Source organism: Onychostoma macrolepis, chromosome 08, assembly GCF_012432095.1.
Source record: "Onychostoma macrolepis isolate SWU-2019 chromosome 08, ASM1243209v1, whole genome shotgun sequence".
Classification (NCBI taxonomy): Eukaryota; Metazoa; Chordata; class Actinopteri; order Cypriniformes; family Cyprinidae; genus Onychostoma; species Onychostoma macrolepis.
Genome location: NC_081162.1, coordinates 17,957,964 through 17,981,422, shown reverse-complemented (window position 1 = coordinate 17,981,422; position 23,459 = coordinate 17,957,964). Strand labels below are relative to the sequence as shown.

Genomic DNA, 23,459 nt, shown 5'->3' with positions numbered 1-23,459 from the left:
CTTTGCCATCACAGGAATATATTACATTTTAAAATGTATTAAAATAAAAAACTTTTATTTTAAATTTTAACAATATTTCAGAACATTGTTTTACTGTATTTTTGATCAAACAAATGCAGCCTTGGTGAGCTTAAGACACTTGAAACATTAAAAATATGATCGACTCCAAACTTTTTAATGCTAGTGTACATTTGTTTTTTTACAAATACATAATATATAAATAAATACACAAAATAGTTCTACATCAAATGTTTGCTTTAACTGCTTTAAAAGCTTTAACTGTTATATGCTTATCATAACCTCTGTATGTGTGTGTGTGTGCAGCGCCGGTGGTGACGGGCACGGGGCCGAACTTCTCTCTCGGAGAGCTGCAGGGTCATCTTGCTTATGATCTGAACCCTTCAGGGGTGGGAATGAGGAGAACCCTTCCCAGCACCTCCTCTAGCGGGTCAGTACACATGTCTCCACCACACATCTGCCTGCAGCAGGCACACATCCTTTTGTCAAAGGCACTGTGTCCTTGAGCTAGTTTTGACTGGTGATGAGATCTAACCTGTGTGTGTGTGCGTGTATGTACAGTATGTGGTTTAAAAAAGAATAAAAAAAGACACGGAAATCAAGCCGCATCTGTTTATCGCAATGCTAAATTGTCTCAAATTAAAATATGGACTCCATCCATGTCCAGCTTTGATGAAGTCATGAACATCCTCTGATTCCATCCAGTGGTACAATCTGATGTTAATTAAGGAGTAAACCAGATTTTACCATATTGCACACAGTTGTTTTCAAATTGTTCTGATGATGTCCATAAGTAATGACCTTTGACCCGTTGTTTTTAAATGACCGTCCTTTTCATAAGGAACTGTTTTTTTCTATTTATAAGATAGATAGATATAGAAAACTTTTATTCAGGTATTATTTATGTATTTAATGTAGTTTTTTTCTGTAACTGAAAATATATCTGTCCACTATATAAACTCTATTTGTCTTAAGTGTCAATTTTTCAAAACTGAGATTTATACAACATCTGAAAGCTGAATAAATAAGCTTTCCATTGATGTATGGTTTGTTAGGATCGGACAAAATTTGGCTGAGATACTACTTGAAAATCTGGAATCTGAGGGTGCATAAAAATCAAAATATTGAGAAAATCGCCTTTAAAGTTGCCCAAATGAAGTTTTTAGCAATGCATCTTACTAATCAAAAATGAAGTTTTGATACATTTATGGTAAGAAATTTACAAAATATCTTCATGGAACATGATCTTTACTTAATATCCTAATGATTTTTGGCATAAAAGAAAAATCGATAATTTTGACCCATACAGTGTATTTTTGGCTATTGCTACAAACATACTCCAGCGACTTAAGACTGGTTTTATGGTCCAGGGTCACATTTGTTTGAGCATTTAAGTGGGAATTTCCATTCAACTTCAAGACAGTTTAAAATAAGATAAGGCAACTTTCACAAAGAGATTTAAATGTATTACTATATATATAGTAATTTTCAAGATTTTTCTCTGAATACTTCATTAATGTGAATGAATGACTAGTTACTGTTATCCATGAAATGATGTAAACAAAATTCATCTTAGCACTGCACAGAAGCTGCATGAAGTGACATTTAGATGTGGTATTTATACATTTAGATTATTTATAATTGCATAAATAATGTTATTAGATTAAACCCCTTAACTGTCACTCACGGTTTTGAACACAGACATGATAGTGCACTATCCAAACTTATTTTTTTATAATTCATGAATGAAAACATTTTCCAACGTGATTTTGATGTACCATTTCCATGGTAATGCAATGTCTGATTTTAAAATGGGTTTCAAAGGATGAATTTTGAGATTTTAAGTTTTCAACTGATATATAATTTCTTATGATTTCTAAAGCATGATAGAGAAAAAGGCAAATAAGAAGACTTTCTGTGACAAAGGTCAGAACTCCTGTTATGATGTAGATTTTTCAGGTGCACTCTTGTCATAAATTAATCTATTACTTTTCCTACATAATTTTTTTACAAAAAAAGTGGTAAAATACCTATTTAGGAGTCTTAGACCTTTCCAACGATATATAGTTTGTCATGATTAGATTAGGATTTAATTGTAAAATAGTGAAGTAAACGTAGGCGTCCCACAGGGTGGACGGTGACAGTTAAGAGGTTAATGTTTTAAATTCAGAATTCTAAATATAGAAATATGTTGGAAAAGAATGTAATATGCCTACTTTTAGATGGGAAACTTAAAACCGCCAGCAGGTGGCAGCAAGTGTTCATGATTGAATCACTGAGTCATTCAAACGATTCTTTCAAAAACGGCTGAATCTTTCAGGAGCGAATCAAATGACTGTTTTTATGAGTGGCTTAGTGAATCAGTGATTGCCCAAGCCAAGGCAGAGTTGTATTCAAACACAGAAACGAAACAAAAACAGCACTCTTGACTCTTGCTCGTGTCGTGTTGCCGAACCGTTAGTAGCATTTTTGCTTGCATATCTTGAAATTTCCAAGATAGCAGCATGTATTTTAAAAAACATACATTTATAATGTTAAAAAAATATATATATAATGATTGATAAGAACCAAGAGCAAAGCCGCTATGCTGATGAATGGAATTGCATTCATGATCGCAAAGATGCTTCCAGAAACTAACCATTACACCTTTTCTAGAAGTGGTCAAATGAATAAAACTGTGAGAATACTTTCTTGTAAGATATTATGATGTTAAATAAGTGATGCTTGAGCTGCTATTTTTAAAATAACATCAGACTGTCTGAATCAGACCCTTTCTTCTGATAAACTGCAGCATGAACAACGACGTTCAAGTACTTCTCATTGCAAACTGAACTGAAGCGTCGGGAAACACTCAATACCATATAAAGCATATACACAGCCTGTACTACACAGAGCACAGCAGAAAGACATTTGGCAATCAACTTATAATGTTTCTGCTGGCATGCATGTTCAAATGAATGTTTTAAACGGTGTTCCTGCCGTGCATACAACATATCTTATGGTACTACCGTATGGACGATACTACCGTTTAAAAAATGCAATGGCACCGCAGGTATTTTTAAGCTTTAGTATCGCGATACTACCTTAGTACCGGTATATCGTGCAACCCTAGTGTACAGATGTGCAGATTTCTCAAAAATCTTCATTTTACATAAAAAAGATTATAAATTATTTTACTTTTTTTTTTGCTAAGTGCATTTTTGCATATTTTATTTCATAATTAATGTATCAGAGAGTTAACTTTGATTTAACTTTTATTTCTGCTCCAACAAAGGCTGTAGTGGCATCCAACCCAGTTACCTCAAGACCAGAAGCAACAGTGGCTACATTGTAGATGTTTGCACGCCAGCTGTTGTTTTTGAGTTTGGTGGTCCTTTGTGTTGCCGTGAATTCAACAGCCTGCAGCAGTTGCTGATTGGTTCAAAACTAAAATATGTTTGGCCTATTTATCCAAACCAGGCTGAAACTGTGGAGCTTGTGAGATTTCAGGTCGGTTAGACAAGGCTTTGAGAGTTTTAAATGTACCTGTCGCCATGATAAATGTTAGCTGTTAACTATTTCTATATTGGCTGAATTAGACAGAGGGAGCCCGAGGCATTTTGAGCTCAAGACACCGGTACACCTTGGTGACAATAAGATTTGTCATGTGTGCGTCACAGCAAAAACCACCCCAGGTGATACACAAAGCTGAATGAAAACATCACAAAACTACATCCTTACATGCACCTGGGAAAGATGAGTGAGTGTGAAAGAACACGGCCCCTCACTCAGGTCTGCTGAGGGCAGTTTATTTGATTTATCTGCTTTTGTGGTTAGCCAAAGCCTCAGTCCTGATTAATGCGCTTATTTTCCATTAAACGCACTGCAAGGCTAAAACAAAAGGTGAATGTTGGCAAACTCCTCATCGTAGCTGAGTGCCTGGGAAAAGCAGGTCCAAAGGAACATGCATAAAGCACGTCTAGACAGTTTGGGTTAGCAAGTGTGTGTGAGAAATAAGGTTTCTGTTCATTCATTTTTTTTCTTCTCTTTCTCCTTTTTTACTCACACAGAAGTAAGAGACACAAGTCAGGATCCATGGAGGACGATATAGACACCAGCCCAGGGGGCGAGTACTACACCTCTCCCAACTCCCCTGCCAGCAGTTCACGCAACTGGCAAGAGGAGATGGAAGGAGGTGAGCCTTGTGTTTGATCTTACAAGACCTTTTAACATTTTAACATAGAAATACAGAGTTGCAAATTTTATCAAAGGTTTTCTGTATTACATGAATTTATTGGGCAATAACTTTAGAACTGGGCCATGAACTTATTATAGGGACAATCCCTCTGTAGCAACCTGGGATAAGGCACAATGGTGGCTTATACTGTAGTGATTGTACCACTTCCCGCAATCCTTGACCTCTACACCACACCGCCCATAATAAAGTTTCTTTTGTGCATGAGGGCTTGAATAGCTACTCCTTTTTACCCTACTGTAATAATCTAGTCAAACTACACTGTAAAAAGCGATCTAACCCTTAAAATTACTTTGTTCTGTGTAACTTAATGAAGTAAGGTTGGTTCGGAGATATTTAATAATATAAAATTTTTATTATGATAATTTTACATATTTTTTTATATTTTATTTTTATTATACTGTATTATCTATTAAAACCTGTAAATTTAGATGATCACAAAGTAATTTTTATTTTATTTTACATTTTTAGTGTTCTTTTTAATTTTATGTGCTTTAATTTGTATTAGTTTTTGTGGTTTTAAATATTTTAATTTAGCTTACATTTCAGTTGTTTATAAAATATGTTTATTCATGTTTATAAAATAAGTATATATTGTTATATAATATATAATATTGTTTTCATCTAATATTTATATTCTATTCTATTTTATTTCATCTTTAACTTTTTAACTTTTATAGATAATAGATCAAAGATTTTTTATAGTTTTTCTTGTTTTAATAGTTTTAGGTTTATTTCAATTATAAAATATTCTAAAATATTTGGATTTTTACCATACAAACATGATGCAGAAACGCATGTCATTTTTAGAAGAATCTTCTTCTTCCTGCTGTCACTATGTAGTGTACAGGTGGAACTGAATTGACATGATCTAGTTGACACACAGAATCAAAACAATGAATAGAGGTAGAACTAATCGATTTGTCGACTAGTGGATGCCTATTGTGCATGGAGATTTTCATCTCCGAAAGCATAGTTGTGGGCCTTATTTTTGAAGCACTTTCAGATGAATGACAAACATATCAGGTTTTTAACTGCAGAAGAGGAAGTCTAAAATCACAAGCTTAGACTGGACTCGGATTTGAATTTCCTTAACGTAGTGCCAAATCCTAATTAATTCATGAACTCTCGTTTTTGTGAAAGTCTGCAGAAAGCAGCACTGCACTCTGTACTCTACTGTACCTTGGCGCAAACTCAGTACTTGCTGTATCCTCATACTGAGAGAGACCTAACCTTTTGACCTTTGACCCTTCAGTTGTCTACTCCTCTGCAAATAGAATTTTTACCATGGTAATAATTTCTTTGTTATACTTTTGATTGCTTGGGATCTTCATGAACTTTCAACTAGAATAACTGGGTTGGCGGGTTTCCTGCTATGCTCATAATGCAAATTTGTGGTTCTGTTTTGGAGGCGTTACAATTTATGTAGTTATATGGCAGAAATACATTGGAAAAATATGACAGTGCATATCAGAATCACTTTTGATGCTAAAGCATAACTAATGTATGAAATAGGTATGAAGAATCACTGCCTTTGATGCTATGAATAGCTGAGGGGTTTTGACAGGCATCGACCCATTGTAAAAACCCTTCTAAATCTTATAAAACCATTTTAGACAGCTATTTTTATGCTGAAGCAGCTCTACTAATTTCACGTAAAGTAGGGCAAGCAGTAGATATAGAAACCATACTGTAATCCACCTCTGTTGTATAAGGGGAAGTTTCAATGAGCAGTCTGTGTAGGGAAAGTTCAGTTTGTGGGAGCATAAAAGGATATGTGTGGTTCGTAGATGCACATGCAGTGTTGATGTTAGTTTATTGTTTTGTACTGAAATATATTTGATGTTGAGTGATCTTGCATAGTGTGCTTTTAATCATTTGTAAAATTAGAGTTCATTGGAAGGCTCTGCTCTAAAAGCTAGTAAGTTGTCAATGAAGAGAGCATTTTAAGGTAACATACTGTAGGATCCCAACAAGAAGGCTGTTTATTTGAATTATTTTGCCTAGGATAGCTTGTTTCTTGCCGGTTTCTTGTATGCATGTGTGTGTGTGTGTGTGTGTTTATATATATATATATATATATATATATATAGTGAGGAAAATAAGTATTTGAACACCCTGCTATTTTGCAAGTTCTCCCACTTAGAAATCATGGAGCGGTCTGAAATTGTCATCGTAGGTGCATGTCCACTGTGAGAGACAATCTAAAAAAAAAAATTCCAGAAATCACAATGTATGATTTTTTAACTATTTATTTGTATGATACAGCTGCAAATAAGTATTTGAACACCTGAGAAAATCAAGGTTAATATTTGGTTCAGTAGCCTTTGTTTGCAATTACAGAGGTCAAACGTTTCCTGCAGGTTTGCACACACTGCAGGAGGGATTTTGGCCCACTCCTCCACACAGATCTTCTCTAGATCAGTCAGGTTTCTGGCCTGTCGCTGAGAAACACGGAGTTTGAGCTCCTCCAAAGATTCTCTATTGGGTTTAGGTCTGGAGACTGGCTAGGCCACGCCAGAACCTTGATATGCTTCTTACAGAGCCACTCCTTGGTTATCCTGGCTGTGTGCTTGGTCATTGTCATGTTGGAAGACCCAGCCTCGACCCATCTTCAATGCTCTAACTGAGGGAAGGAGGTTGTTCCCCAAAATCTCGCAATACATGGCCCCGGTCATCCTCTCCTTAATACAGTGCAGTCGCCCTGTCCCATGTGCAGAAAAACACCCCAAAGCATGATGCTACCACCCCATGCTTCACAGTAGGGATGGTGTTCTTGGGATGGTACTCATCATTCTTCTTCCTCCAAACACGTTTAGTGGAATTATGACCAAAAGTTCTATTTTGGTCTCATCTGACCACATGACTTTCTCCCATGACTCCTCTGGATCATCCAAATGGTCATTGGCAAACTTAAGTCGGGCCTGGACATGTGCTGGTTTAAGCAGGGGAACCTTCCGTGCCATGCATGATTTCAAACCATGACGTCTTAGTGTATTACCAACAGTAACCTTGGAAGCGGTGGTCCCAGCTCTTTTCAGGTCATTGACCAGCTCCTCCCGTGTAGTTCTGGGCTGATTTCTCACCTTTCTTAGGATCATTGAGACCCCACGAGGTGAGATCTTGCATGGAGCCCCAGTCCGAGGAGATTGACAGTCATGTTTAGCTTCTTCCATTTTCTAATGATTGCTCCAACAGTGGACCTTTTTTCACCAAGCTGCTTGGCAATTTCCCGTAGCCCTTTCCAGCCTTGTGGAGGTGTACAATTTTGTCTCTAGTGTCTTTGGACAGCTCTTTGGTCTTGGCCATGTTAGTAGTTGGATTCTTACTGATTGTATGGGGTGGACAGGTGTCTTTATGCAGCTAACGACCTCAAACAGGTGCATCTAATTTAGGATAATAAATGGAGTGGAGGTGGACATTTTAAAGGCAGACTAACAGGTCTTTGAGGGTCAGAATTCTAGCTGATAGACAGGTGTTCAAATACTTATTTGCAGCTGTATCATACAAATAAATAGTTAAAAATCATACATTGTGATTTCTGGATTTTTTTTTAGATTATGTCTCTCACAGTGGACATGCACCTACGATGACAATTTCAGACCCTCCATGATTTCTAAGTGGGAGAACTTGCAAAATAGCAGGGTGTTCAAATACTTATTTTCCTCACTGTATATATATATATATATATATATATATATATATATATATATATATATATATATATATAATTGTATAAGCTTGTATCCTTTGTGGAGAATGTAATCCCGTAATGCATTGTCACAAGCTCTGAGCAAAAATTCCAAGAGACTTATTTTAAAACATTACAAAATCTTACCGACTTCAAATTTTTGAACGGTTGTTTAATTATAACCACATGCAATACATGATTATAATTACATAACTGTTCAAAAGTTTCGGGTCAGTAAGATTTTGTAATGTTTTGAAAAAAGTCTCTTATGCTCTGCAGTTATTGATCAGAAATACTGTAAAAGCAGAAATATTGTCACCATTTAAAACACTGTTTTTGAACATCTTTTAAAATGCAGTTTATTCCTGTGAAGGTAAAGCTGAATGTTAGTGTCCAATGTTAGTGTATGTGTATGTGTATGTATGTGTATATATGTGTGTATATATATATATATACATTACATATATATTTGACTCTGTGTTGAAAGATGCATATTAAAACAGTTTAATTTAAATTATTTTACCCATTTTCTTTACCCATTGATTATTTTACCCATTATTTTAGCATTTTTGTTTATTAAGAGTATTGTGCCATTAGCTTAGCAACATGCTAACAAAAATGAAGTTCTTTGACAATTAGGATTCTGTGTTGTGTGGGAAGCGGTGGCAAGGAAAGTTAAAATGCCCTAAATGTAAAAAATACATAAATTTAAAATTCATTTGCATGCCTCAAGTCATACAGTTTAATATTTATTCATGAGCAAAAGATTTCAAGTTTGTAGCTTCAGATCAGCCTAAAACCTTCAGAGTTTATTGTGAGATTAGAAAGGTGCTGAGTTGCCGTTTCAGACCTTGCATAACATCTGACTTTTGTCACACCCTAGTGAATATCCATTAACCCTCCAGGCAAAACTGTTTCTTAAGATCTCAGGAGACCTGCTTCACGCCTCCCCACTGATCTATAACCAGCAGGAATCTGAAATCTATCACTGTGTATGAAGTGGCAGCACTGGTCTCATATCAGCCTCCAGGGCAAATCCCATCACTGTACCCACAGTCGAACCCCCTGCAGTGGACCGACCCTGCCCACCTAACTTCCTGTCTAGACGTTCCTAATGAGTTTCTCTTTAACAATCCCCCACTGATTGCTCTGGTCTCGTGCACCTATGGATTAAGATCTGAAGGTTAAAATGTGGCGTTTGGGAGCAGAGCCATTTCCTTCAATGATTTTTCACTCAAAAATGGAAATCCTATCATTTACTCACTCTCACACGTCATTCCAAACCTGTTTGACTTTTTTCTTTGGCGGAACATAAAAGAAGAAATTTTGAAGAGCGTTGGGACCCCATTGATTTTTAATGTTTGGAAGAAATATACTTTCTTCTGTGGAACACCAAAGCAGGTTTGTAAGTCAAACTTGTTTGAAGTGACACGAGGGTGAGTAAATGATGACAGATTTTTCATTTTTGGTGAACTATCCTTTAAACGACATCCTAAAATCCCAAACAATGTGAAAGAATGTTGACTTAAGAAGATCTCCACATATCCTTAATACAAAGCAGTTTCTGGAAACTTAAGACATATATATGTTTCACTTATAAGGAAAAACTTCCATATCGGGAAGGTTCTAAATAGATCACTCTGACATCCATATGGAGACTGCATCTTTGCTTTGACCTTAAATAACCGGTGCAGATCATCAGCTACAGAGCAGACGTATTTTCCCATAATCCCTCTGGTCTGGCTGCAAGGAGAGAGTGCACTTTCTGCATTGCACTGCAGCACTGTCAAAACTCTCGTTACACTGCACCACCTTGTGGTCAGTCGTGGCAACTAGAAGCATCTGCTGTGACCTGACAGAAGCATCGAGAGTGACCACGCAGTGCTCATTAATTAGCTGACTAAGCTTTCCTTTAGACTCAGAAAAGTTTGTCCTTGTATAGAACAATGGAGCTGAATTTGCAGTATTCCGTATAAGCCAAGCGCGTGCTCTCCTCCCCCTCCTCCATCTCTCTCTACTTTTCTCTCTTTTTCACACAGGAATCTCCCCTACAGTTAAGAAGACAGAGATGGATAGTCCATCCCCTCAGGAGAGCTCTCCACGTCTCGGCTTCACACAGCACCACAGACCTGTCATTGCAGTGCACAGCGGTGAGGGGACAACACACACGTGTATATATATCTGTCTGTTCTGTCATCACAGGCCTGCACTCACAAACACCGCAAACAGCTAGCTGGGAGGAACAAATATACTGTACAGTTTCTACTGTTGTGTTTGGTTATCCAAACTGTCTCTGCTAATATCATCATATCATGTACAGCCTACTTATATAAGGCCCTGTTAAAAAAAGATATGATTTGCAACATATTTTGATACCTTAAATATGAAGTGTACAAGAAAACACGTAGAGCCTTTAATTTAGCTATCAGGAATTGTTCGGGAATAGTTGGAATAACATACCAGAATAGAGCCACAAAAGAGTGTTTTTTTCAGGGCTTTAGTTATTACATTTTGATGAAAGATTATATAGCCAGACCATTATTTCCTTGGGAATAACATGAATTGTTCTTAATAAGACCAGGAATGTGCATTATAGTAAGTAGCAACAGATTTTTTTTCTTCCGTATTGTGACCAAATTTCCAGGAAAATTCCAAAATTCCAGGGCAGGGACTTGGTTCTATCCATCGGTTGTTGATTGGATGGAGGCAGATCTGAATGCAGGTGATTGTAAGAAAGGGGCTGGTGAAACACATTAAACATGCACAGAGAAACCGTTTACAATTTCAATGGGCTGAGACGAGAGTACTGTCAGGTCATTTCTTATAGTTGTACTGTGATCTGTCGTCTCCAGAGCCTCACAGCTGGCTGAGTTATGCTCTAACAATTAGCCTGGCTGTTCAGATGAATTGGTGGAGCGTGTCAGCCATATGCTGCCTGCACTGAAACATCAAGCTGATATTACATCTGCTGGGCTTTGCCAAATGCGTTACAGCATACAAAGTGTTCTGTAGAGAATTATGATGGTTAAATCTGACAGGGACGTGACAACCCAACAAAAAGCTCTTTAATTAAGACGTTGGTTATACAGTATGCAGCTTTATCAAATGTGTCACTAAAATGCAAGGGGTGAGTGTTATTGTGTTTGTTTAGTTACAGGTAGACTAGCGTTCAGTTGTTTGGGGTTGGTAAGATTTTTTTTAGATGTTTTTGGAAGAAGGCTGTGAGGAAGTATGCTCACAAAGCCAAAAAAAGTAATATTGTTATATTTAAAAGTAATACCTTCTATTGTAATAAATTTTAAATTATCATTTATTTCTGTTATGGCAAAGCAAAATTTTCAGCAGCCAATGTTGAAAATATTAATGTAACAGTAGTAATAGTATTATTTCAGTTTTTTTGATAAATAGAAAGCTCAAAAGTGAAAGTGAAGTGACATACGGCCAAGTATGGTGACCCATACTCGGAATTTGTGCTCTGCATTTAACCCATCCAACGTGCACACACACACCGTGAACACACACCCAGTGGGCAGCCATTTATGCTGCGGCGCCCGGGGAGCAGTTGGGAGTTCGGTGCCTTGCTCAAGGGCACCTCAGTTGTGGTATTGAGGTGGAGAGAGCGCTGAACAGTCACTCCCCCCACCTACAATCCCTGCCGGCCCAAGACTCGAACTCACAACCTTTGGATTACGAGTCCGACTCTCTAACCATTAGGCCACAACTAATGGTCAAATAAAGAAGCATTTACTTGAAATAGAAATCTTTTGTAACATTATAAGTCTCTTTACTGTCACTTTTGATCAATTTAATGCATCCTTACTGAATAAAAGTATTAATTTCTTTAAAAAAACAAATCTTTTTCACCACAAACATTTGAACAGTAGTGTACTTTGATGGTGTTATTTCAAATACAAAACCAAATGTAGTTTGTTTCGAAGCTGAAATCCACAGGTATTGAAGCTGAAATGAATAAGTCACAGAAAAATTACATTTCATGTCATTGACATTTCAAAACTATATGACTTTCTTTCTTCTGTTGAACATAAAAGGAGATATTTTAATTAAAGTTCATGCTGCTCTTTTTCATGCAATGGCCAGGGGCTGAAAAGTACTAAAAAGAAGTAGAAGCACCATATTGTCTGTCAGTGAATAATTCCAGTTAATAAGGCAGAATATCTTTGTCTTTCAGGTATCTCTCGGAGTCCACATCCCTCCTCGTCTCTGCACTTCCCTGGCGCTCCCATTCTCCCCCAGACTGCCTCCACCTACTTCCCACACACGGCCATCCGGTACCCCCCGCACCTCAGCTCTCAAGACCCGCTCAAGGATCTTGTATCTCTGGCCTGTGACCCGTCCAATCAACAGCCCAGCCCGGTAAGATCATCCCATTGAGCATGCTGACACACCTTATATAGACTTCAGCTTTCATTTACATTCTAACAATCACAGATGAGGGCACATAAAAACGTATCCAAAATTACCCAAACTTCAGCTAAACCAACCAGCAGCCATAGTTCTGGTAGGACCCCATGTGGTCCCATACGTGAGCCAAGCACAGCTCTGAGCCTGCCGTGTTTATTCATATTCAACACTGGATTTGTTAGTATTCCAAATTGAAAATGAGTTGAATTTGTATATAAAGGGGTCGTATTTTCCATTAGAGTTAAAAACAGCAAGTCTGAATCTCCTGACTTAGTTGATTGCTCATTTCACATGCAAGCGCTTGTTGCTCATTTCACATGCAGCGGGAGCATTTCTTAAAGGGACAGTTCACCCAAAAAAAAAAATTCTGTCATCATTTACTCAGCCTGTATGTATATACATGCATATATATATAACCAAAACTGTTTGGTTACCAACATTTTTCATTAAATATCCTGGCATGAGGGCAAGTAAATAATAACAGAATTTTCATTTTGAGTGAACTGTCCCTTTAAAATCAGAGCAAAGGATAATTTAATTCTTCTGGCCAGAAAGAAAGTAAATGTAAAACAGCTAAATTTTGACTGTTTTTGGCAGAAAAAAACATTAGTGGACCTCAGGGAGATAATTAAATAATAATAAATCCATGTTATGACCCCTTTAAATTATACCAGAAGGGATGAATTAGGAAGTCGACTGCTTGCTTCCTGTATCTGCAGTATGTATTTGTGTGTGTGCAAGTGAGAGAGAGAGACAGACAGAGTGAAAAAGAGGCAGATAAACATGCCATCATGTGCCCTACATGGATCGTAGCCCATGTAATCTGAGCCAAAAAGAGCTGACCACGGTTTTGTAGAAGCAAGCAGCCTCGACACGGTCAGATTTCACACTTTCCGTTAAAGCGACCTGCAGTCTAAACACAAGCGTCCATCAGCTCCGTTTCCTTCACAAATACTCACAGACAACATTTTCTCAGTGCCTATGTTGCCCTGAGCAGATGAAAACCTATTTGGCTGGGTATATAACTCATGAGGGGTGTGGTTACAAGGTGGGCAGAGTTTAGGAAGCACCCATTCAAAATCACAGCTTTAGAATTTTCAGTGATATTTAATTGAGCATGCTTGTTTCGTAAAGTTAGTCTTAAAAAACATCTTTATCTTGAATGCAGTGTCACATAAAATTAACTGATGAAATGTATACCTTGCCAAATGCAAAAATATAAATATGCCTAAATTCTCTTGTGGCATTTAAAATGATTTATTTTAGTTTTTCATTCTTTTTTCATTTTCATTTCATTTCATTTTTAATTTATTTAGACAAACAGTGTAGAATTTTAACAGAGGCTGTTTATTGGTTTTTGGCCAATTATCGGTTGTTGGTAAATGAAATAAATTTCGACTTATCAGGTAGAATTTATAGAATTTTATAATCCATAAATACAGTCAATAAGTTATGGCAACATATGTTTTTACAATACTTTAACTCATCAAATTAATTTAACCAATTTCTCTCCACTTTTACAAGTTACATAAGATTTCATTTTTTTTAAGTCAGTTTAATGTAATTTAAGTTAAAATAACTTGTATAGCAAAATTGATTATACTTTAAAAAAAAATTAAATACAAATTTAAGGCAGTAAATGAAGTTTTTAAGTTGAAGTAGGTGAAATTGTTTACGGTGTATTTTGCAGTACAGCTGTTGTGTCATATATTTGGAATAGCTCAAACACTTTATTTGAGTGTTATTTCATCTCATAATGACTTAATGATCCATAATGACCCAGGATGTCATCCGAGTAACATCACTGACTAAACAGGGTGAGCAGCTCTGGGATCGTTCTGCTTGTTCTGACCGTGGACCAAGAATTAGCACTGGCTGGATGGCTTCATTCTGACAGTGACATAAAGTACTAACACAAAGTGTGAATGACTTATCCTCGGGGTGCCTGTTGGAGGGTCGTGTGCCATTTCCACGTCAGGCAGAGTGAGTGAGAGAACAGGAAATACAGCCAAGGAGGAGGAGATCTCTGTGTCTAGGGGTGTTGCTGATGTTGGCACAAAAATGGAGGAAGAGAGCGAGAGAGACACACACATTTATGAATCTTGCCCTGTGGCAGCCGTGCCCCGCCGATTCTGCAGACTCATTGAAATTCCCCCTACTGCAGTCTGACCGTAGCCAAGCAGTCACAAAGAACAGCCGCACCGACCCACAATGCCGCTGACTCACTCATCAGCTATTGTTGTGCAGGGCAGTGAGTGTGCAGTTTTACCCCGCGAGAATGCGAACGAGAGCCAAACCCTCTGAGAGTGAAACAGAGCATGATGGAGGGTTTTATGGATTTGTGGCCGGGGTAGAGCGATAGAACGATGCATAATGGGCCGTTCGCTAGAACAGTGTGCACAACGTTACTCTGTTTCTCCTACATAACTGCTGATGACAGGAGGAGGTGGAGATATGTGACTGGACTTTAAAGTTTCATCAGATACCAAGTCATTTTTTCCACTTTTTGAAAAAGAAATTAAGTACTTCAGAAAAATACAGCTTGATTGACCAAATCTACAGCAGCTCTTAAATGCTACAAGTGAATTTAGGTATCACAACATCATAATGTTTACAATGAAAAATGGATATTCATTTTGACATTTGCTAATGACTACATTTAACAGTGTTATTAAAGAATAAGTTTGCCAACTTTCTACCAACTTTGAACTGTTACAGTGTCAAAATTGTAAATGAATGTGTATTCTTTCTCCTTGTTACATGCACCCATGAACAGTTGGATTGAGCCCAGTGCATTATGGGTGTTTAAGTTTGCCTACCTTTTTGGCAATGCCACAGCCCTTTCATTTTTTTTTCCTAGGCATTTAGCTAAAAAATTTTAAACTTCACCTTTCTACTGCATAGACAGTCAAGTTTTATTAAAAGCCTATCTTGTCAGTGGTGAATCACCCTTTAATAGATCTTTAAGTAAGTGTTATATGATAATTAAGAAATCATCTCTGTGTTGAGATCACATAACCAGGCATGTCTTGAAATTTAACTGCATTCAGAGCCAGTGGGGGCAGCAGAGAGGCTAATGTGGTGTAGTGTTTTTTTAATATAACAAATAAAATGTATTTCCTAATACTGTGTTCCATTCAATGTCAGATGTGAGATACTAGATTTTGTATATGTTGTCCAATTATATTTTGTCTTATGCATTGCAAATGATGTAAAATGGCAATGCTGCAGTAGCATTTCTTTTGCAGGTATGCAGATATAAACAGATTGTTTTTGTATTATTTTTAACCCAACTGTTTCTATAAACATTAGCTTAACAGGTATTATTATCTGTAATTTTGAAATCATTCTTTTAAACAATAAAGTATGGCGCTAGCAACGCCAAGGTCATTGGTTTGATTCCCAAGGAATGCATGAACTGATAAATACCTTGTATACGTTGAATGCAATGTAAGTTGCTTGGGACATAAGCGTATGCCATTTATAACGTAAATGTAACTCCAATTTTTAAACTGAATGGAACACTGCATTAGTTCATCAAAAATGATTAACACCTTAAAGAACTGTTAAGATCTTCCATGAGGTCAATCATAGTCCTAAATATGCTGAGATCTTAAAGAATTTTCGCATTAAAGGAAATAAAAACAGCTAAAGAGAGAATAAGACAAACACAGAGACAGTAGATGCATGTATTGTGATGTTAGCTGTGTAGAGGCAGTGAGGTGTCCCTCCCCACAGTGGCTGACTATTGCCCTCTCTTCCTCTGCAGCTGAATGGCAGTGGTCAGGTGAAGGTATCCAGTCACTACATCTCCTCTCAGATGCTGGCCCCCCCGCCACCCCCGGCCTGCCCCGTCTGACGCTGCCCCCAGAGTCCAAATCCAGCACCACCTCTGCAGATGCAGCTGCCAGCTCACCCACCTCCCCCAGTAAGTGGGACGCTTGCAACCCGTCCGTTCGTTCGCCCTCTCTGTCCCACCTCTGACAGGGCACTATACCTTTAGCCAAAAAAACAGACAGCAGCACACACACAAAGAAATAGAGTTAAACCCCAGGATTTAGTGAAGTATACATTTTTAGAGTGATTCAATTAGCAAGAAACCTAATAAACAAATCAACAAATGAAGATGGCTGGCTCAGAGTTAGTTGTCTGGCTCACAAACCATTTACACAGTCACACACAACACACCGTTGTCTTGGCTGCTTTTGAATGGATAACACATTGTATCTTGTATATATGTATATGTATGTATATGTGTGTATGTATGTGTGTGTGTGTGTGTGTATATATATATATATTTATATTTATAAAACAAAAGTTTTTTTGTTAGCATTTTTAGCTTTTTCTTTCACTTTCAGCTGAAAATTCATCTTTGCCATGCATCACAAGAATAAATAAGTTACATTTTATAGTATATAATTTATTTTTTTTAATTAAATGCGGCTTTGGTGAGCATAAGAGACTTCTTTCAAAAATGGTAGTGCATTTATTTACGGTTTTACTTATTTATTTTTAATTAAATTATTTCTATTAATAATCAGAATAAACAATGTTTCATGTTTTTTGTAGTTAATTAGCATAACTATTGTCTTTTTACAGATGCCAAGCAACGTTGCAACTCAGCACATTCATATATATTTTAAAACGGCTTCAAAGTCTGATATAAAAATGCTGATTTCAGTATGAGAGAAACAAAACCAGTGTCTTTCCATCAGTAAACTGTATAAACACAGATACATTTGGATGACAAGTCGATCAGCTTTATTGGGCCAGTTCTTGCTGCCCTGTCCATTAATCATGCTAATTTAATTATTAATGCAGAGAACGGCTCAATATGTTCACCATCCGCTGTGCTGCAGAATCCCACATGATCAATCGCCTCGATACGCCATCTTACACAGTCAGACTCAATGCTCGGCATGATTATTCAGCTGGAATCACGTCCCGTAATCACGTCAGCTTATCCAAAGGCCCGTTTGATAAAGATGGATGCGTAGATTATGTTGTGTGTGTTCCTTATTTACCAACAAGACAAGGAGAATTTCCAAAGAAACATAAGAAAGCACATCAGCTTCTGTAATTGCTGATAATACAGTATTTAAGAGATGAAGGCGCACATTCACTAACAACAGACTGGATTTACATAAGCAGACAACAGAATGAGCCTCCGCCACACAGAATATTTATTTATACAGTCTGACGGTAACAAACAGAAACTGTGACCCAGTTTCAGCATCAATTCAATGTCTGTGTTAAACAGATGCACGCCATATGCCCTTAAACTGCATTTTAGATCTCTACTGAATATAGTAATATTAAACTGTGTGTTTTAAACACTAAATCCACCAGGAACCAGATTTTGAAACTGATATCAGAATTTGAGAGTAACTTTATGGTCCCATTTCAATCCCAACTGCTCTCTTTCTTTCAGCATACTCTGCTCCCGGGACGCCACCTGCCAACCGCTCCTTCGTAGGAATTGGTTCTCGAGACACTGGCAGTCTGTATCAGGCACAGGTATCTCAACACAAACCTCAGTTTATTCACACACAAACTCACAGATCATCCCCCCTCAAACACACACACCCCTCAAATGAAATTGTAATGCTTATTATAGACTAAACCGAATAACTGCATTTCAACTACTGAAAACTTTTTTTCTTGATAACTTTCAGAAACCTAACCACCATGAAAATGTTAAAAATTCAATCTTGATTTCAAGCAGTACTTGAAAATTTCCCTTGAACCCCAGTGCCCTGAGGAAACACTACAGCAGCGCTAGTCTGGACCCTCTGAGAGACCCAAGCCTTCTGTGTTCAATTATAGATCAGAAATGAGCAGATACAGTATCTACTGCTGGACCCTCAGCTGCCAAATGAAGTGTAGTCTTTAACATTAAATATACAGCCAGTGTAGATACAACACCTTAACCAATATATGAGTAATTCATAGAATGTCAGAGGAATTATTTAACATTTTTTTTCTTTTTAAATTAAAATAAAATAATGTAATATATTTTTATTTATATAAAATATTTTATTTCATGTTTTAAAAATAAATTCTGCTGTTTGTGCTTAAAACAAAATATATTCTCTGAAATCATCTCACACAATTGTAATTCTTAAGTAAATGATTATTTGCTTGATGATTATTATTATTATATGATATATTTTATTTCATTATTTCATTATTTTTAATAGAAAACAAGACAAAAAAAATTAAACGAATGGGTTTTTGCAGTCCACCATATAATCCTATGAAGTCAGCCTTCATATTTATTAATCACATGAGAAACTTTTGCATGCTCAGCAAAATCCTGACCTGATTAAAAGGCACAAAATAGCATCTGACATTTTTTGTGATGATTCATGAATCCTATAGGAATAAATAAACACTTGAAAGGTCTTCCATAAGTAATAGCTGAGATTTGGCTGGGGAATGCGGCAGTGCTCAGGTAAAATCTGAACTGTGGAGGTGATTGAACTGCATGGCTCAGGAATCCGAGTGCACTGCTGCATTGCAGTGCTTTCAGCTCCATAAAAAAGTGTAAATGCACTTGACTGAGCCGTGTGATGAGAGAGGGAGACAGAAGAGGGATCAATGAGTACTGGAGGACTGGTGTATGTTAGTGTGCATTAGAGATCATCTCCTGAAAACCTTCAGTCTAACAAACAACAAACAGACAGCAGATGCACACCAGTTAAGGTTCTTCTTCTGTTTTGCATGTGAGTTGTGCACTAGGGAAAGTCAGAACTTTTCTGGCTCTCATCTAGATGTGTGTCTGTGTCCCTTTGAGAGTATCATGAGCTGAGAGGGAGGGGGAAAGAAGTAGTCAAATGACCGAGGGGGGGAGAGGAGGTTCCGTTCATCTGCTCCGTGATGGTCACGTCCAGGGCTGTCTGGTTGCTAGGGGAAACCAGACATGATGTAATTGTCGGATGAACCTGTGCTTGAGGGGTGGAAAAGGAAGAGACCACTGTGACCAATCAAATTGACCAATCTGTCTTGTATGACCGAGACTAACACTGGAATCATTGACTGTCCAGGCCTAGTTTGATTAAACACAGTTGTCTTTTTCTTTCTTTCACTGTAAAAAGTGAAAGTGTACAGTTCTTGCACATTTTTACCTGGCTATAAAAAGACTTGATTATAATTAAACCGTAAACAAAATTTGTTAATTAAAAATAATTAGTTTAGTTTTTTTTTATTTCTTTTGTTTGCACTGTGAAAAACAGGGTTATTATCGGCAACTAAAACTAAAGACATTTTTGTTCATTGAATTTATTTCAATCTGAAATATATATATATATATATATATATATATATATATATATATATATATATAGATGAAAAACTTAAAATAATCAAAATTGAAAATGTTGCCTTGGCTACTAAATGAAATAAGTTTAAGTTGAAGCACAAAAATTACTAACTGAAAATGAATAAACACTAAAACTAAACTTTTAATGTTTTAAATATAAATTAAATGTAATTAAAGGTAACATAACTGAAAATGTTAATAAAAAATCTAATAGTATATAAATAAAACTCAAATAACACTGTTTTAAAGTAAAAATGTGAAGTTCCTTCCATACCTGTTTTGACCCTTAAAAATAAATTTAATAATTATTAATAAACAATATTGTTATTTACAACAACCTGTTAAATTATTTTTTATCACATAAAACATTTTTAATATACCTGTTTTTTTTTTTTATTTTTCTTTCTTTCCTTTACTCTCTCATTCTGTGGCTTTGTATTAAACTCTGAGTTTAATGGACTTCTGTTGTTTTCTTTTCTCTGATGAAAAGGGTATGTTACTAACAATCTTTGTTTTTAGAGGAGCTTGTATTTCAGCCTCACCTCCAAGCTCTCCTGAAGCATTGTAATTAAAGGGAGAGACTGTCATTTGTTAGGCCCTTGTGGTCTAATATGTCCCCCTTCTTGGACTGTGAACCCGCCCTCGTCTCAGCTTTATATTTTCATAACCTAAACCACCTGTCACCAAGACAAAGCCTGTAGCTTTTATAGGGAGCTAAATATTTTGTTTGGAGTGAACGCCTAACCACTGTTAGCCTGGGCTCGACTGGTTGCTGTGTCCTCAGGACAGAGTGAGTGAGTGAGAAAGTTTGAGCTTTGGATGTGCCCTAGTGCAAAGAAAAATGAAAATATCAGGCAGCTGGTAAAAAAAAAAAAAGAAGAGCAGTCTGGAATAATGAGACAAAGATGGAATGGTTAGACTCCAGATTTTAACCTTGGAATATCATTTTAACACCTGGCCTTGAACTTGTTGTCTTTACAATTTAGATGATTAAAAATCACATTTGTGTGCCATTATGGATATCAAATAAATTATTGTGTTCATTAAGTATTAGAATTTTCACACATGTTTACATTGTATAATTTTCATATCTGGAGTTTGGCTTTATTCAGATTTTAGAGTGTCTAAATATTTATATATATTTTATAAACTGTTAAACTGTAAAATGGAACATTTGTTGGTTTTTATAAATATAACAGAAGTTGTAGCAATATGGTATGCTCATAGTTTAGCTAGCGTGAATTGTGAATTTTCATTCATGCCACTTTTCCTGTAACCAATTTGTTTATTGTTCCACCAATCAGCCTTAATTTGTTTGATCTGATTCAGCTCACCAACAGCAACCACTAAAAAACTTCCACGAAGAAAGCAAATAGTGTGTCATTTCCATGGCACAGTGTGGTATTGGCAAGTATCTGCTTAATTTAACATCTTTAGTCAGTTTCACTAGTGGTTTTGCATTGGTTTGCTTGTATCAACATTTGTATAGATGAATTTGATAATGACTCCCCACTTTCTGGCCCGGTTCTGTTGGCCTTCACCACATTAATCAAAGAAAAAACAGGAGACGACTCTACACGTGACATTTTCTTGAGCTGTTTTGATCATATTTAAGTATAAATTCTAAGCAGGCCATCAGTTTGAGGTGAGACGGGAGATTATATCTACAAAAATATTACAACCAAGAAGAGAGGCATATGTTGCGGCACATTTTCCTACCAAAGAAACTACTGAGTTTCCATAACAAACATACACTGGAAATATATTAAATCTCAACTTGACTTTCTAGAGGAAGAGGATTGTAGATTGATCCCCTCAAGAGACATTTTCAGTATAGTAAAATGGCATGTTGTCACTTGAACGCAAAGCCAAGATGATATCCAGAACCCTGCAGTATATATATGTCTGTGTGTGTTTCTCCAGAATATATTTATAAATTCAGTTTTTCCTCTCGAGTATTCAAGGATAACATTTAGCCTTTCGGGTTTGGGTGAAATGCATTTTGACAAAGGAGTGGCTGTAATTGTGCTGTCAAATTCACGAGGCATTAAAACAAGTACGATCCCCACACTGCCCACTCTCATGGGCTCGGATTTTGATCCAATAATCCACACGAAATATGATTTGGGAAAATTGCATCCCAATACACTGTTGTAATCACTCAGAAAGCAGCATCTTTGCATTTCCCAGCAGTGTCGGCTGTCATTATAAACGTATTTCTCTTCCTGGCAGTAGTTTCTAAAGTATGCTGAAGTGTCATGGGTTGTGTAAGGTTAACCTTAGCTCCAGTTTCAATACCAGAATCACACCATTCACAGCGAGCTAACAAACAGAAGTCAAAATAGACCGATTTCATTAAGTAAAAACTTGGAAGATGTTGAAGTAATTTATGATTTTAGTTACTTAATAAGTTTTGGCATGTTATTTTAGATACTTGGTCGTGCATGTGGTCCATAGATTGCAAAACTGCCCTTTTCGTTGATCAATGAGCAAGAGCTGCCAAAACTCTTTGGCGCCACGGCTGCCGTGTGCACTGTTTTTATACCTAAATGTGTCAAACGATTTTAATGTAGATTCTCGAGGCTGTGTGCTAAGATCTGGGCACTGCATTGTGAATTTGGGGAGTCATTAGTCTGTGGTTTGGTGTTCATCAAGAATCAAGCCTTCAGTCTGATGTACACAAACTCTTCAGCAGGGAATGGGAACAAATTTTCCTTTTTTAGCATTATTAAATCAGTACATTTGGGGGTAGTTAAAGACGTCTGTTGGACTGCTGTGAAATTACTTAAACCTTAGTGGAAAATATTGAGCCAGGGGCTTATGGCATGAACTCCTTTTTTCTGTTTTTAAACCTTGTCAAATTTTAAAAAGACTTCAGTGGTCTGTGAATGAAAGCCAAAATCCTGTTATGCGTTTAAAAGGTTTTGGGTGGGATCCTGCTGAGCTCTCTCTCTCTGTGTCTGGCACTCGTAGCTTTTTACTCTGTATTAGTTTTAATAGGTTCCTCAATTCTGGCCCCCGACTAAGTGTTTGCCTCCCATTATCAGAAAGACTGATTGTAGTGAATGTGGAACGTCCAACTCATTAGATTCTGTTTCGAATAGTTGAGTGGGTTGCGTTTGCATTGTTTAGATCCTCATTGACAGGACACATACCACCTACTGTCATCACCATTTTGAAAAATCTGGGTATATGGATGTTTCTTCTGCTACTGACACTTTAATGTTCCAGGGTGTGATTTTTATCAAAACTAGAACAAATTTGAGATCCTATATAGTTGTATCCATGATTTATGTTTCAAATGGGTCAATATTATAAATGTTTATTGTGAAATTGTATTATTTCTAGCCATTCCCACAGGTGTCATTTCTAACAATTTACTACACTAACAATTTTCCCACTAATAAGGTTTAATGAAAAGTTAGTATAAGTGCATGAAACATGAGACAAAAAACTACTGTTCAAAATGTATGATTTTTTTTTTTTTGTCTTCTGTCTACCAAGGCTGCATTTATTTGATCAAAAATACAGTAAAAACAGCAATATTGTGACATATTATGGTTTGAAATAAGTTTTCCTTTTTAATGCATTTTAAAATGTAATTTATTCCTGTAATGGCAAAGCTGAATCTTCAGCAGCTGTTACACTAGGCTACAGAGGTCACATGATCCTTCAGAAATCATTATAATATGTTGATAGAAACATTTCTTATTATCAGTGTTGAAAACAGTCGCACACATTTTTGTGCAAAACCGTCATAAAATTCAAAGGAA

The 23,459-nt window shown here is 36.7% G+C and overlaps 1 protein-coding gene across 1 annotated transcript in view; it reads left to right on the top strand.

Moving 5' to 3' along the window:
* Positions 1-23,459, top strand: part of nfic (nuclear factor I/C) — a 110,466-nt gene that overhangs the window by 76,954 nt on the left and 10,053 nt on the right. The window contains 7 exon segments of the mRNA XM_058784548.1: positions 325-448; positions 4,068-4,192; positions 9,983-10,093; positions 12,133-12,317; positions 16,135-16,204; positions 16,207-16,293; positions 17,797-17,882. Coding sequence (XP_058640531.1) covers positions 325-448; positions 4,068-4,192; positions 9,983-10,093; positions 12,133-12,317; positions 16,135-16,204; positions 16,207-16,293; positions 17,797-17,882 — 788 coding nt within the window.